Below are 15,159 nucleotides of genomic sequence, written 5' to 3' on the forward strand. Positions count from 1 at the left end.
GAAATGAAATAGAAAATGTGAGCAATCGTTACCAAGAAGAGGAGGAAAAAAACAAACAAATAAAAAAGAATGTCCAGAAGATTTCATAATTTCAGAATAACAAATTAGGAAAGACTCAACAAGCACCTGATTTAGGTACCTACCAGTGTGATGAATGTATCTGATAGATCAAATTGACTATCCCAGGTTTCTCTTTTGTATAGTTTAACAATTTTATCCACAGGAATTGCCAGCAACTGTTCAAAGGAAACAAAAATCAGGAAGTTTAAAACAAGGTATCTTTCAAACAGAACATTCCAAGACTGCCTCAGTATTTAACAGTTCCCTAGCAATGCCAACTGAGAAAGTAAAGAAAGCTGAAGCAACGTGACCCACAAGGTTCTTTTAATGCTTTCCACATGCAACACAGCAAAGCATGTCTGGTTTCATTTTAATCTTAATTTCTTTCTGGCAGAAAGCTGAAGATAATGACAGCTGCACCGTAAGATTAGCAGATCTTATTTAAGGAACAGCTAACACACACATATAAATAGTTTTCATAGAATCCCAGACTGGTTTGGGTTGGGAGGAGCCTTAAAGCTCCTCCATTGCCACCCCCTGCCATGGTCAGGGACACCTCCCACCAGCCCAGGTTGCTCCAAGCCCCCAACCTGGGCTGAGACACTGCCAGGGATGGGGCAGCCACAGCTTCTCTGGGAAACCTGGCACAGGGGCTCAGCACCCTCACAACAAACTATTTCTTCCTCACATCTCATCGCAGTCTCCCTTCTTCCACCCTCATCCTGTCAATCCATGGCTCTGATCCAGAGTCCCTCCCCAGCTTTCCTGGAGCCCCTTTAAGCCCCGGAAGGCTGTTACCCTGAAGATGTTTTCAGTATTTTCATGGAGTTGGTTGTTCAAGATTGAAGTTTAAAATGCTGGGAATTTGGGTAGAAAAAAACCCTTCTTCCCATCTCATCTTCATCTCCATCTCCATCTCACCTCTCTTCCATCTGGAAACCCTTCCCCCTCATCCCTTTCCTCCCTGCCCTTGTCCCCAGTCCCTCCCCAGCTTTCCTGGAGCCCCTTCAGGCACTGGAAGGTGCTCTAAGGTCTCCCCATTGCAGCTTCTCTTCTCCAGCCTCAACACCCCCAACTCTCTCAGCCTGGCTCCAGAGCAGAGCTGCTCCAGCCCTCCCAGCAGCTCCAGGGCCTCCTCTGGACTCACTCCAACACCTCCAGCTCCTTCTGGCCTTGGGGACCCCAGAACTGAGGGCTCCCAGTACTCCAGGTGGGGTGTCATCTGTTTCTCTGGTTTACAGTCTCCTTTTTCCTCCCTCTCCAAATCTCTTTTGATCAAGTCACAATTTCTCAATAATCTTTTATGATTAAGTAATTCCTAAAATAGCTCATTTAATCTTTCACAAAACTGCTTAAGTGTCACAATTTTTTATTTTTAGGATTTGGGTTTTTTAAAGACTCCTACCAATTTGCTTTGTAAGAGAAGCCAGACAGCTACTTACATTTCAAGTGTGTGTGTGTTTGTGAAAAATTAACCTAGAAATTAAAAGTATTTGCCCTTTGTTCTTATGCAATATGGATACTTAAACAATTTGTACTGCAGGTGACATTCTCTCTTCCACAGAGAAGCTACACCCAATGCCACCACAGCTGCCAGGGATTTTAAAGAGTAAACACAGGTAGACAGACACCAAGGCTAAGTTGGGGAAACAAGATAACACAGGTAAAAACTGTCAGAGAACACTAGGAAATGGAATGTCCATAAGGAATTAAATGGTTCTGCCAGACTATTATCACAGGCAAGGACAGAAGCCATAAAATAATTTTTCCAAATGACCAACTTGCTCTCAGTTCCCAGTCCTTTACATTTATCTGCTCTTTCCTCTCCCCTTTGCATCATCAGATGCTGCAGACACCACTCCCCTACACTTACTCCCCAGCCCCTTTGGATCAGTGCTCCACACACAGCACAATTGCAGCAATACACATTTTCTTCAGGAGAAAAGGAAGGGAACAACTTACTCAGGAAATATTTACAGAGCCAGATGACCAATATGGCAAAATTTACCTCAAGAAGAGAAAGACTGAACCCCCTTTGATGTTCTTTTGTGAGCAATATGTTTATTTTCCTCCTGGATAATGCTTTTTCCTATTTAGTTCAGGCCTTTATTTTTCCTAAAAGTGAATTTCACCCCAAATATTTTTCTTAGTCCCAGGAGCTACCACTTAGGCTTGTCCAAACTGGATTTTGTTGCTGGATTCTCAAAGAAAATAAGGATTAAGAGGTGGTAAAACAATGTCACTTACCTCCCCACTGCCAGGTTGCCAGCCAAGCCTGCATATTGATTTGGCATTTATCACATCATTGCATTTCTGCAGCAGTGGCCAGCTTGTTGTGCATGTCTGGAAACAAAATATTTAAAAAAAAAGAGATTTCTAGTTCCTGTATAATATAAATCCTTAAAGGAAAAGTGTGGGGAAAAATTAAAAGGAAAAAAAAGATAGGCCATTTTTGGAACTGAAGGAATTTCATATGGATATGGCACATATGGCCTTAAAAAAAAAAAGCAAACAACCCTAACTGAAAAGAACACCTTGCCAATACAGACCTAAAACTATTTTTATGACAATACAACTACTTGTAATAGAAATAAGACCCCAGAAAAAGCATTTATAACCAAGCACAGAACAAATGAGCTCACATATTTGTAGGTTATAGAGAAATCTGGCCAAATGCATTGGTCAAACCCAGATCAGCTGCAGCAAGGTGACAAACATCAGCTTGAATCTCACCACAGCAGGGTAAAGAATAAATGGTTATATTCCCAAATTACAGCAGAGCTACACACATCACACTGCCAAAATCCCAGGACACTGCTAAGGGTTCTTGCCCCAAAAGGCACAGGCTGACAGCCTGGCACATGGGAATTCATATTAAAAGTAACTTTTGGTTTAAAAAAAGCAGCAATTCACAAGTGCTGGGCTATATTTTTTTATGCTACTTACAGGAATAAATCCACGTGGATTCTATTCCAGTCAATGGCATTTAGCCAAAAAAATCCCACATAGATATGCAGAATTACCTTACCAAAATATCCACTTCAAATTCTGAAGTTCTTTAGAGTTCCAAAAGCAGAGGCTAAATCTGATTTTCTCACTAAAGCTGATTTCATACAGGTCCTGAACTATTTTTTTAGCCAAATATTGCCAAGCTGAGCCCAAAGACTAATTCTGTATTTCTAATAACTATGTCTTTCAAACCAAAATTTATACCCTTTTGTCAACTGTTGTGACACTTGGAACAAAAAAAGTAAAATAGCAAACCCTTTGTCAAAACCCTCATTCAAATCTAGAAGGCTGAAACACACCAAGTTGTACCCCAAGTCTTTAGAAAATTAAGAAAATAAAAAGATATATAAATTTATAAAAGATGTCACTGTGTAGCATCTCAGAGCATTGTTTCACCTTCATTAGTCAGTCCACTATCCTGAAAATTATTATTGCATAGAAAGCTTGGTAAAAATAAAATAATAATTTTTAAAAAATAACCATTTAGGTGTATTTTTATTAATTAGAATAAAAAACCTTCCTTAACCCTGCAAGCACTAAGATAAAATTCTGAAATAAGGAATCTGATGTCCAGTGCCATCTTTTATTTTATCATCTTACTTATGAATGTTTTAAGGACAAACCACACAGTGTTGCCCAATGAAGATGAAAAGAAGAAATCAGGGATTCCACAGAGAGGAAGAACAACCCACAGCTACCCAGGAGATATTTCATAACCAGTCTTTGGAATTTTTCCCAGAAATGGATAAAAGTATCCTGTAAAGTGTAGTTAGATGACTTCCCAAAAAGAAAACCCTCTTCCAGTAGGGATATTTCCAAGTAGCTCTTCTCACTGGCTGGGAAATGCTGGATTTTTTAGGAAACCCTGCACATGGAACACAGGAATTTTACCTGATCTGCAATTTTCCAGACTCTGACAGAACCATCACAGCTCGCTGAGGCCTATGCAAAAGATTTTTGGAAACAAAGTAATAATTAAAAGACAGAGAAATCAATGCTACAACATTTCAGAAAAACAAACAAACTATAACCACTGCTACAGATAAACACTCCATAAGCAGTTTTTAAAAAAAAATTCCCTGTTTAAGCCATATTAAGTCTTAAAACTTTCTAATATTCTCATGTTGATAACTGTACTTGACTCCAAGCTGTTGTAATTCCAAACCCTCATGCTTCAAGTGAGCTGCTTATTCACAAAAGAGACTGAAAATTAGTATTATATTTCTTTAGCCATTTTTTCCCCTCAAAAATCAGATGACCATTAGATTCCAGAAGAACACAGACAGTAATTGAGTTAGTAAAGCAAAGACTGAGTTCTCCTGGGAGGTAACAAGTTGTTGTGTTGTGACACACTCCATCATCAGTCAAGTCAGCTGAAATGGAAGAGTCTCAACACCAACAGTCACTGTTTGTTCTTTTTTTTTTAAAAAAAAAAAGCAAATTTCTTTTCCAGGGAAAAGGAGATCATAGAATCACAGAATGTGAGGGGTTGGAAAGGACCTCTGGAGCTGATCCAGTGCCAGCCCTGCCCCAGGGCAGGGGACACAGAACACATCCAGGGGGGGTTGGAAAGGCTCCAGAGAAGGAGACTCCACAACCTCTCTGGGCAGCCTGGGCCAGGGCTCCCTCAGCCTCCCAGCAGAGAAGTTTCTCCTCATGTTGAGGTGGAATTCCCTGTTCTAGCTTCACCCCATTATTCCTTGTCCTATTACTGAGCCCCACTGAAAAGAAACTGGCCCTTTCCTCTTGACACCCACCCCTCAGATATTTATCTTAATAAGATCCCAAATTTTCATCCTTCAGGGCCTGCTGCCAGCTGCTTCCTCATTTCTGGCAGTGAACAGATATTGATAGATAGATCAGATATTAATAATTATAAGATCCCCTCTCAGCCTTCTCTTCTCCAGGCTGAACAGCCCCAGGGCTCTCAGTCTTTCCTCCCAGCAGAGATGCTCAAGTCCCTTCCTCATCCTCAAAGCTCTCCAGTGGACTCTCTCCAGCAGATCCCTGTCTCTCTTGACCTGGGGAACCCAAAACTAAAACACAGTGTTCCAGATGTCCAAAGATCCAAAGCAGAAGGTAAACAAGAAGTTTTTACCAGGTAAACATCCTTGGGATCAAAAGAAAGGCTTAAAACAGGAGCATCGTGTCCTCGGAAGGTTCTCTGCTTGCTGCTGTCAGTCACCTCCACAACTTTGACCATAAAGTCACTGCAGATCACAACAGCACAGACAGAACAATATTAAAATCAATATTATTAACAATAAGTTTTGGGTTTATGGCAAGAAAAAGCAGGCACTGTCTTTTGGGGAAGTTATGGCTTTCCACAGTGTATGATCTAGGGGAAAATGAGAATCTAGATGTTTCCTACAAACAGCAGGAGCAAGGCCAGACTATTTTTATCAGAAAATTATTATTGTTTATTGCAAAGTTCAGAAGTGTGGCTGCTCTTTTAAGAGGGTATTTTGTACACACAGACCATATACCTCTTTAATACAATACTGTGTATGACCTAATAAAACTCTGCTGAGATATCAAAGGGTTAAAAGATTTAAAGATATAAATTATCTTTATATATTTATACATAAATTTATATTTATATATTTATAATTATCTTTATAAATATAAAAAATATATAAAGATATAAAGATATGCTGAATGGGACTGATACTCATGACTGTAATTGGTCGTGTAGTTAAAAAAAAATTAAGATATAGAGAGCCAGTAATTTATTATTTTTTAACAGGATTTTAAAGACTATTTAGTTTAACATGCATTAACAGGGTTCTTACAACTTTATTCCCTCCTCCAAAATTACAAATATTACTGCAGTTTGACCCAAAACATTGGCTAATTTCCTAGCCAAAGAGCTCCTGTGACAGCTTTTCAGTATCACTCTCTCTCAATACTTCACTGCAACACCCTTAGAAACTTGATTTCAGGACCTAACTCAACAGGGTTAAGCATTAGTTTATCCATATTTAGTTTATCCATATGGAGTCATAAAGGAAGTCTGTAAAGCTATACTGCAAGACAACTAAAATTATATTAGCTCTCCTAAACAATGCAAAACTTTCAAGAAAAAAAAAACAAAACCACCAGGCAACAGGATTTTTTTTTGTTTGTTTATTTAAGAAGCCACATAATTATTTTTTAAATAGCTCATGTGAATTTTGCCAGCCAGTTGGATGTTAAAACTCATATAAAACTGAAGTCTGCAGACTTTATGTAAAAAATGGAGAAATCTCTGACAACAGATTATTCAAGTAATTATTCTTAGCTAGGTTCCTCCATTTCATGGCTGTTGCCTTCTCCTTCATTATGTTACAGAAGATCTCTTGGAGGGGTTGCCTCACTCTTTTATGAGATCTTTTTCCCTGACCAGGCTGCAGAAGTCCTGGGTTTTTACAGAAGTTTTAGAAACAGGAAAGAGTCCAGCATCTGCCTAATCTCTCTAATCCTCATCAGACCCTGTTGAACAGGCATTGACCAAACTCTCAAGCTCTGTCAGATTCAGAGATTACCCTGGTTACAGCCCCCAGTTGCCCAGCCTCCCAGTTTTGGTGGAGCTGGTGTGTCTGCTCCTCACCTGCCAGAGCTGACACTCCAGCATATTTACCCAAATTGTTTTCTAGTCCAATTCACACTTAAGAGAAGCCAGGGAGCAGACCCAACACTCTGCCATCCCTGCTGTGGAGGAAAAATTCCAGCAGAGTGCCTGGGTTAGCTACAGCTGCCCAAAGAGTTCCCCAAATCCAATAACCTGGGCCTTAAATAAATGAAAAAAAAATATATATTTTCAGCTACATCTTTGTTAAAGGACAGGTGTATATTATGGAAAAGCAAACATGCTGCCCTAAAAATTAACTAAACTATGCATTTAAATGGGGCAGAATCTGGTTGGAGGTGTGTGACCAGTGGAGTCCCTCAGGGGTCGGTACTGGGACCGGTGTTGTTCAATATCTTCATCAACGACTTGGATGAGGGTATAGAATGTACCCTCAGCAAGTTTGCTGATGACACTAAGCTGGGAGGAGTGGCTGACACACCAGAAGGCTGTGCTGCCATTCAGAGAGACTTAGACAGGCTGGAGAGTTGGGCAGGGAGAAACATGATGAAATTCAACAAGGGGAAGTGTAGAGTTTTGCATTTGGGGAAGAACAACACGATGTCCCAGTATAGGTTGGGGGCTGAGCTGCTGGAGAGCAGTGTAGGTGAAAGAGACCTGGGGGTCCTGGTAGACAAGAAGATGCCCATGAGCCAGCAATGTGCCCTTGTGGCCAAGAAGGCCAATGGCATCCTGGGGTGCATTAGAAAGGGTGTGGTTAGTAGGTCAAGAGAGGTTCTCCTCCCCCTCTATTCTGCATTGGTGAGGCCACACCTGGAGTATTGTGTCCAGTTCTGGGCCCCTCAGTTCAAGAAGGACAGGGAAGTGCTTGAAAGAGTCCAGCACAGAGCTACTGAGATGATTAAGGGAGTGGAACATCTCCCTTATGAGGAAAGGCTGAGGGAGCTGGGTCTCTTTAGTTTGGAGAAAAGGAGACTGAGGGGTGACCTCATCAATGTTTTCAAATATGTAAGGGGTGAGTGTCAGGGAGATGGAGTTAGGCTTTTCTCAGTGGTGACCAGTGATAGGACAAGGGGTAATGGGTGTAAATTGGAGCATAGGAGGTTCAAGTTGAATATCAGAAAAAATTTTTTTACTGTAAGGGTGACGGAGCCCTGGAACAGGCTGCCCAGGGGGGTTGTGGAGTCTCCTTCACTGGAGACATTCAAAACCCACCTGGACACGTTCCTAGGGGATGTACTCTAGGGGGCCCTGCTCTGGCAGGGGGGGTTGGACTAGATGATCTTTCAAGGTCCCTTCCAACCCCTAGGATTCTATGATTCTATGATCCTATGCATTTAAATCCCTCAGGCAAGTCTTGCAAGTGTCCTCTGTTATCATTTGGCAGAATGGGGGTGATGCTCATGCCAGAGAATAACTCAAAGCACTCAGGCAAATCAAAACCCCTCCAACTTGTGCGTGTGCAGCCACATCTGCAGGGCCATGATCCTGAACATTATCTTCAGCACACAGTCCTAAAATCCTTGATGCTGCAATGAGATCCATCTGGGTGAACAATTCTGTTTATTCATCATAAGAAAGCAAGCTGAAAGCACTCAAGTTTCCCAAAGAACAGGAGTTATTTCACAATACCAAAATTCCAGTTCAAATTATTTGGTGGATCAAGTATCTCTCTGAATTGTTTCCTAAAGTCCTTTGCATTCTTTTCCTGCCCTCCAAGCCCACAAGGAATTTCCCAATACTTTAAAACCCTGGGAGGTACATGGATTCATGATCTCATTGGTAAAAATCAGCACACAGCCAGATTTGGAATGATAAAGAGTGTTTTTCCTTTCTGGGCACAGATTACCTTGATCCAGCAGCAACTTTGGTACCATCACTGTTGAAGATGACATGGTTTGCATTTGTGGTGAAACGAGTAAGGATGCCATCTGGAACCCCTTCAGGGAATGTATGGATCTGGACAGTATTGTTTGACACTGCTGTGATCAGCTTTCCATTCTAAAAACAAAATCCACAACAAAATTTTTTAGCTAAAAGACTTTTATGCCCATGGAGCAAAAAAAAAATCATTCTGATGTTCCAAATATAAGCTGAAAAATATATAAATACATATACAAATATATAAATACAAATATATAAATACAAATATATATATAAATACATATATATAAAATAGAAATAAAAGAGAAACATTCTTTAGCTTTCATTTCTCCCAAAAAACCCACAGACAAGCAGAGTACCTTGAATCACTTTAACTACTATTGAAAACTAGAAAAATTATGCTCTTATTTCAGACTTGTAGAAATATGTTGCTGGATTTAATATTAAAACTCCAATTGCTTTAAAATCCACTATGGCAATTTACTGCATCAAGACATTTATCTTTACCAAAATATCTTTATCTTTACCAAAATAAGGTGTACTTAAAGTCACTCATGAATTTCAAACAGAAATGTCTGATCTTTTTCTGGTGGATGGAAAATTCACTCTTTTTACATGGGCAAGAAAGCTCTTGGAAAAAGACTCCTGCATCCCCTTGATTTGTATTCAGGAGCATCAGGAGAGGGCACCCTTGGACCAAATTTCTCAGTAAAATGCCACCAGGGAAAGATGAGAAGTTCATGAACTGTAGCTTAGCTCTTTTCAGAAAAGAGGAAGCAGGTGATGACCAAAAATGAACCAAGATCAAAAGAAACACAATGAATTAAATATTTATCCTGTATTTGGAAAGGTAGTATCTCTTCTTCAAGTAACAACACTATTTCTTAGTTGTATATAGTAAGTTTTTAAAAATATATAAAGAAATGCCTCATTTCCTTGAGGGATTTTTTTGTTTGGGGATGGGAAGTGTTGCCTTTTTTTTTTTTTTTTTAAATTGTCTAAAGTTACAGTAAAAATCCTGAAGATACATAAAGCAGAAGCCAGTACTAAACAAGAGCTGAGGTTTATTACCTATACTGCATCAACATCTCAGACCAGTTCATGATATTTTCATTACTGAAGAATAATTTTTGAAATAAGACTTCCTGAAGTCACACAAAGTGTTATTAATCTGTTTAAAAACAAACAAAAAAATCCCTCCAACTAAAAGCACCCGACAAGAAATCAGTAGGAGAGAATTCTTCCTACTAGTGTCAAAAATTAAAACCAGGATTTTTTCCTCCTCTATTCAACTAATAGTTTTAGCAACTTCTGGCTCTGCCACTGATTTGCTAAGAGAACTCATTCAAAGTCACCTCATTTTCTTTGCAAAAAATAATGGGATGAAAATCAGTAACAAAATACCCTAAAAATCAATTCTGAAAATAGATCATTGAGGTACTGAGGACACATATCTAAAGTTTGTTAAAAGTGATATAAGAAGTTTCATGTGAGGCAGTAGTTCCCAGTGAGGTTTCAAATTATTATTTTTTTTTAATATCATACAGATATGTTGATTTTATTTCCTCTTTCTTATTACTCTCCAAAATAGCCAATAGTCAAAAACAATTTTAAAATGTTCCTTTATCACTGCAGTGTTAACCACACAATATCTGAAGACCTGGTGTAGACTTCTGGAATTCCTCTCTTCTAAAATTGCCACAAACCCAATATTTTAGACCTTCTGTTAGCAACTAATGCAACACAAGAATAACTACACACAAAGGAAATACTGTGAGAATTCTCAAGCTAAATACATGCACATGCATTCTTTTCTATCATACAAATTGATACAGGTAATTAGTCTGCCTTGTTATTTACAAGCAATGACTCTTGTAAGATATAATAAAGGCATTGCCTTAAGATTAAAACTCACAGAGCAGGTTATGTTTCTATTGCCAGGCAGACAGCAGAGCTGCCTCTAGTCAGCATTTCCACAAATTGTTACAACTAAGCACACAAGAATCCTGTTCTGACTTTGGGGATGATGGGTCAGCAGCACCCCTGGGCTAAATGACAATTTGGGAGCAAAATACAGAATCCTAGAATTGGCTGGGTTGGAAGGGACCTCAGAGCTCATCAAGTCCAACCCTTGATCCACTCCCACTGCAGTTCCCAGCCCATGGCACTGAGTGCCACATCCAGGCTCTTTTGAAATAGCTCCAGGGATGGAGAATCCACTCCTTCCCTGGGCAGCCCATTCCAATGGCTGATCACCCTCTCCAGAAAGAAATTCTTTCTAATGTCCAACCTAAACCTCCCCTGGCACAACTTGAGACCTCTTGTGCCCTCTTGTCTTGCTGAGAGTTGCCTGGGAAAAGAGCCCAACCCCCCCCTGGCTCCAACCTCCTTTCAGGGAGTTGGAGAGAGTGATGAGGTCTCCCCTGAGCCTCCTCTTCTCCAGCCTCAACACCCCCAGCTCCCTCAGCCCTTCCTCACAGGACTTGTGCTGGATCCCTTCCCAGCCTCCTTGCTCTTCTCTGGACCTGCTCCAGCACCTCAATCTCCTTCCTGAGCTGAGGGGCCCAGAACTGGACACAGGACTCAAGCTGTGGCCTCCCCAGGGCTGAGCACAGGGGCAGAATCCCTTCCCTGGACCTGCTGGCCACGCTGTTCCTGAGCCAGCCCAGGATGCCATTGGCCTTCTTGGCTACCTGGGCACACTGCTGGCTCCTCTTCAGCTTCCTGGCAATCCAGACTCCCAGCTCCCTTTCTGCCACTCTGTGCCCAGCCTGGAGCTCCCCATGGGGTTGTTGTGTTGAACCTCATCCCGTTGGGATCAGCCCAGCTCTCCAGTCTCTCCAGGTCCCTCTGCAGAGCCCTCCTGCCTTCCAGCTGATCCACACTCCCCCCAGAAGTTATTAAAAAGAAAAAGAGTTACCAAAGCATTACCAGGCATTGGCTTTGGGAAAGTGATTTTTGATTAATACAGATCCTAATTCCCTGGCCCCCAACCTCAGTTGTATTTTTCCCAGTACTCAATGTTCACATCTTGTGCTGGGGAACCTTGCAACTCACACTGTATGAAAACACTGGAACAACCTAAAAACTGCATCATCAGTTTAACCAGATGGGTTTGTTTCTTAGAATGTGATCAAAGTAAAAAATGGGTATAATAATGTGAAGGAAAATAAGGAAAAAAAAAACCTACACAAGTTTAGCATAAGGATTAATTCCTCTACAGTCCTGTATGAAGTAAAATTAATTGTCAGAAGTACTCTTGATTTAGATAAAATGTTTGATTTGGTGATAATATTCAAGTTTATAGGCATATGTAATGAATTAAATTTTTGTATTCAGAAAATACAAAGTTGTATTTGTACAAAATTTGTACAAAAATACAGATCTGAACTCAGAGGTATTTCAGAAAATTAAGTTTTCAATATTGCTTTAACATTTTCTCTTAGGCACAAAGGTAAAATATGTTCATGGGCTTAAAATTAAATACCTGCCACTCATTAGGCAGCATTCACTTGATTTCCATACAGTGATGGAAAGAAAAATGGAAAATCTAGATGGGGGAAAAAAAGATGGGGAAAAAAAAAAGAAGAAGATGGGAAAAAAAAAAAGAAGAAGATGGGGGAAAAAAAGAAGAAGATGGGGGAAAAAAAGAAGAAGATGGGGGAAAAAAAGAAGAAGATGGGGGAAAAAAAGAAGAAGATGGGGGAAAAAAAGAAGAAGATGGGGGAAAAAAAGAAGAAGATGGGGGAAAAAAAGAAGAAGATGGGGGAAAAAAAGAAGAAGATGGGGGAAAAAAAGAAGAAGATGGGGGAAAAAAGAGAAGATGGGGAAAAAAAAAGAAAAAGATGGCAAAAAAGAAAAAGATGGCAAAAAAGAAAAAGATGGCAAAAAAGAAAAAGATGGCAAAAAAGAAAAAGATGGCAAAAAAGAAAAAGATGGCAAAAAAGAAAAAGATGGCAAAAAAGAAAAAGATGGCAAAAAAGAAAAAGATGGCAAAAAAGAAAAAGATGGCAAAAAAGAAAAAGATGGCAAAAAAGAAAAAGATGGCAAAAAAGAAAAAGATGGCAAAAAAGAAAAAGATGGCAAAAAAGAAAAAGATGGCAAAAAAGAAAAAGACGGCAAAAAAGAAAAAGATGGCAAGAAAAGAAAAGGACGGAAAGAAAAGAAAAAGAGGGAAAAAAAGAAAGAGGGAAAAAAAGAAAGATGGAAAAAAAGAAAGATGGAAAAAAAGAAAGATGGAAAAAAAGAAAGATGGAAAAAAAGAAAGATGGAAAAAAAGAAAGATGGAAAAAAAGAAAGATGGAAAAAAAGAAAGATGGAAAAAAAGAAAGATGGAAAAAAAGAAAGATGGAAAAAAAGAAAGATGGAAAAAAAGAAAGATGGAAAAAAGAAAGATATGAAAGAAAAGAAAAAGATCAAAAAAAAGAAGAAAAGATGGAAAAAAAGAAAAAAGGTGGAAAAAAATAAAAAATATTTTAAAAAATGGAAAGAAAAAAAAGATGGAAAATCTACATATTTAACATACAAACTAAACATGCTAACATTATCTGTACATTAGCACATATTTAATGTTACCCACACAAGCAGCATCCCCAAGCTTGAAAACCCTGTCCAGTGATGTATGAACACCTGAGTGACAGAATTTAGAGAAATTCTGTTAACAAAGATACCTTCAGAGCACAGGAATAGGCCTTTTCTCCCACACTGATGGACTTGGGATCATCATCATCCAGGTTTTCCCAAATCCTAACATCTCCATCACCACCACAAGTGACAATGCAGCTGGGGAAAGACAAGGGAGACAGAAAGGACTTTGGATACCAAGATGAAAATGTTACTGAAGGGTCAGTTGTTGGTTCATGGTTTTTTTTTTTTTAATTGAAACACAATAAACATTCTGTGATACAGTGATTACCTGCATTGATTATGTGCCAGTAGCTTATTAAACATGGGGAGGGAGGGAAATCACATGTTGTAGCAGCACCTCAAGCCTCTGGGAACCAGCTAGACCTGGCACTCATCTGAACTAACCTGTAGATGTTACCTGTCAATCCATTTATTTTTTTTTTTTTCCAGGACCTAAAGTGAAGTTTTCAAAGGACTTCATTAGCACTTATTTCTCAAAGGACTTCATTAGCAGTTTCTCAAAGGCCTGGGCATTTTATTGCTTCTTAAGACTCTGGAAACTTGCCTTTCATCCAAGTACAAAGTTGAGGGCAAAACTAGGAGTTTTAATGCATACTTGACTGAAGTTTAACAAGCTTAACACATTCCAGGCCTAAAGAAGCCTTAAAAAATAGTTAATATAGGAATCATGTTTGCTGGAAATTCACAGTTTTAATGAAGCAAACAACAACCTGAAATCACAGAGCAAATATACAGAAGTTTTAGTAACATTTTTAATTAAAGACATCACAAATTTACAATCAAGCTTTGAATTCTTTTTTTTTTTTTTTTCTAAAACTGTTTGCAGTCCTCAAAAAAACAAAATTAAACAGCAGAGTGCTTCAAAGCCAGTGGTGAGGCTGTGATATTGCTCTTAGTTCTGTAAGGGCTTTGACAGCAACAGAACACTGTGTTAATTTTGAATATTTGATGATGGAGAGTTCAGCAGCAGTGGACCAGTGGACTGCAGCAGAGATATTTATTTCTTTTTTTAAAAAAATTTGCAGTGTAATAGCAAATAAGACTTTTTGTGACCACAAGGAATTGTTATTAGAGTCCTCTTTGTACCAAGGTTAATAAACTAAGGAAAGGAATCATTAAGAATATGGAATTAAACTCTACTCAGTACACAACTTACCCCTCAAGGTCATTCTGAGAGGGCTTGTTTTCTGGTTTAGCATTTATTTTTAAGCAATAAGGCAAGAGCAAAGATTTAGTTTATACATTCAGGAAGTAGCACAAGGATAACAAGAAAAGATAACAAGCCTAATTTTGAATCTTTCTAACTAGATCTTTCATTTTCTAGTGCTTATGTGAATATATTTACTCCCACACTACCCAGATTTCTGCTGGATTCTGTGAATCACTCTTATAAAAAGTGCATGAAGATGTTTTATATATATACACATAGACTATATATACACATAGATGCTATATATATATATATATGTTTACATTTAAGTTGTAAATCAGTAACTTCAGAACTCTGGGTTTCAAACCACATGCCATACAGCCAGTTCTCAACACAGGCAAAAAACCCCAAAGGATTTGCCAGGCGAAGCCAGGACATAAACTCATCCCAGTACCTCAGGGAGCAGTGGCTGGTCCAGAAAATCCTGGGAAGAAGCCCCCCCCCGTCCCTACCCACACCTCAGAGGGGTCTCCAGGAATAAAGCCATTACCTCCCGGTGTCATCGAAGCAGACATCCGTGTGGCCCTCGGTGTGGCCGTACCGCATGGGCTTCTGCACAGAGGGCATCTTCCTCCTTCACCTATTTAGGGAGAACAAAAAGCGGAGCAATAAAACCAAGGGAATCATGGAAAGGGTTGGAAAGAGCCTTCAAGACCACCGAATCCCAACCCCCCCCCCCCTTACCATGGGACACACACACACACACATCCCACTCAACCAGGTTGGGTAATGAAGTTAAATTAAAAGGAAAAGCTTTGGGAAGAGCCTCAGGGTAGGGCCA

The 15,159-nt window shown here is 39.4% G+C and overlaps 1 protein-coding gene across 3 annotated transcripts in view; it reads right to left on the reverse strand.

Annotated features, from left to right (window-relative positions):
* The window catches only part of WDHD1 (WD repeat and HMG-box DNA binding protein 1), a 37,564-nt gene that overhangs the window by 22,043 nt on the left and 362 nt on the right, over positions 1 to 15,159 (reverse strand). For 2 of the 3 annotated variants that reach the window (XM_071745205.1, XM_071745204.1), the window contains exons 2-8: positions 14,869 to 14,958; positions 13,192 to 13,303; positions 8,487 to 8,638; positions 5,168 to 5,279; positions 3,961 to 4,011; positions 2,308 to 2,403; positions 144 to 236 (exon numbers count right to left, since the gene is read on the reverse strand). In XM_071745205.1, coding sequence (XP_071601306.1) covers positions 144 to 236; positions 2,308 to 2,403; positions 3,961 to 4,011; positions 5,168 to 5,279; positions 8,487 to 8,638; positions 13,192 to 13,303; positions 14,869 to 14,945 — 693 coding nt within the window. In that variant the 5' untranslated portion in view covers positions 14,946 to 14,958. The remainder of the gene's footprint in view (positions 1 to 143; positions 237 to 2,307; positions 2,404 to 3,960; positions 4,012 to 5,167; positions 5,280 to 8,486; positions 8,639 to 13,191; positions 13,304 to 14,868; positions 14,959 to 15,159) is intronic. The other variant, XM_071745206.1, reaches the window with a different exon arrangement.

This window comes from Heliangelus exortis, chromosome 5 (assembly GCF_036169615.1).
Source record: "Heliangelus exortis chromosome 5, bHelExo1.hap1, whole genome shotgun sequence".
NCBI lineage: Eukaryota > Metazoa > Chordata > Aves > Apodiformes > Trochilidae > Heliangelus > Heliangelus exortis.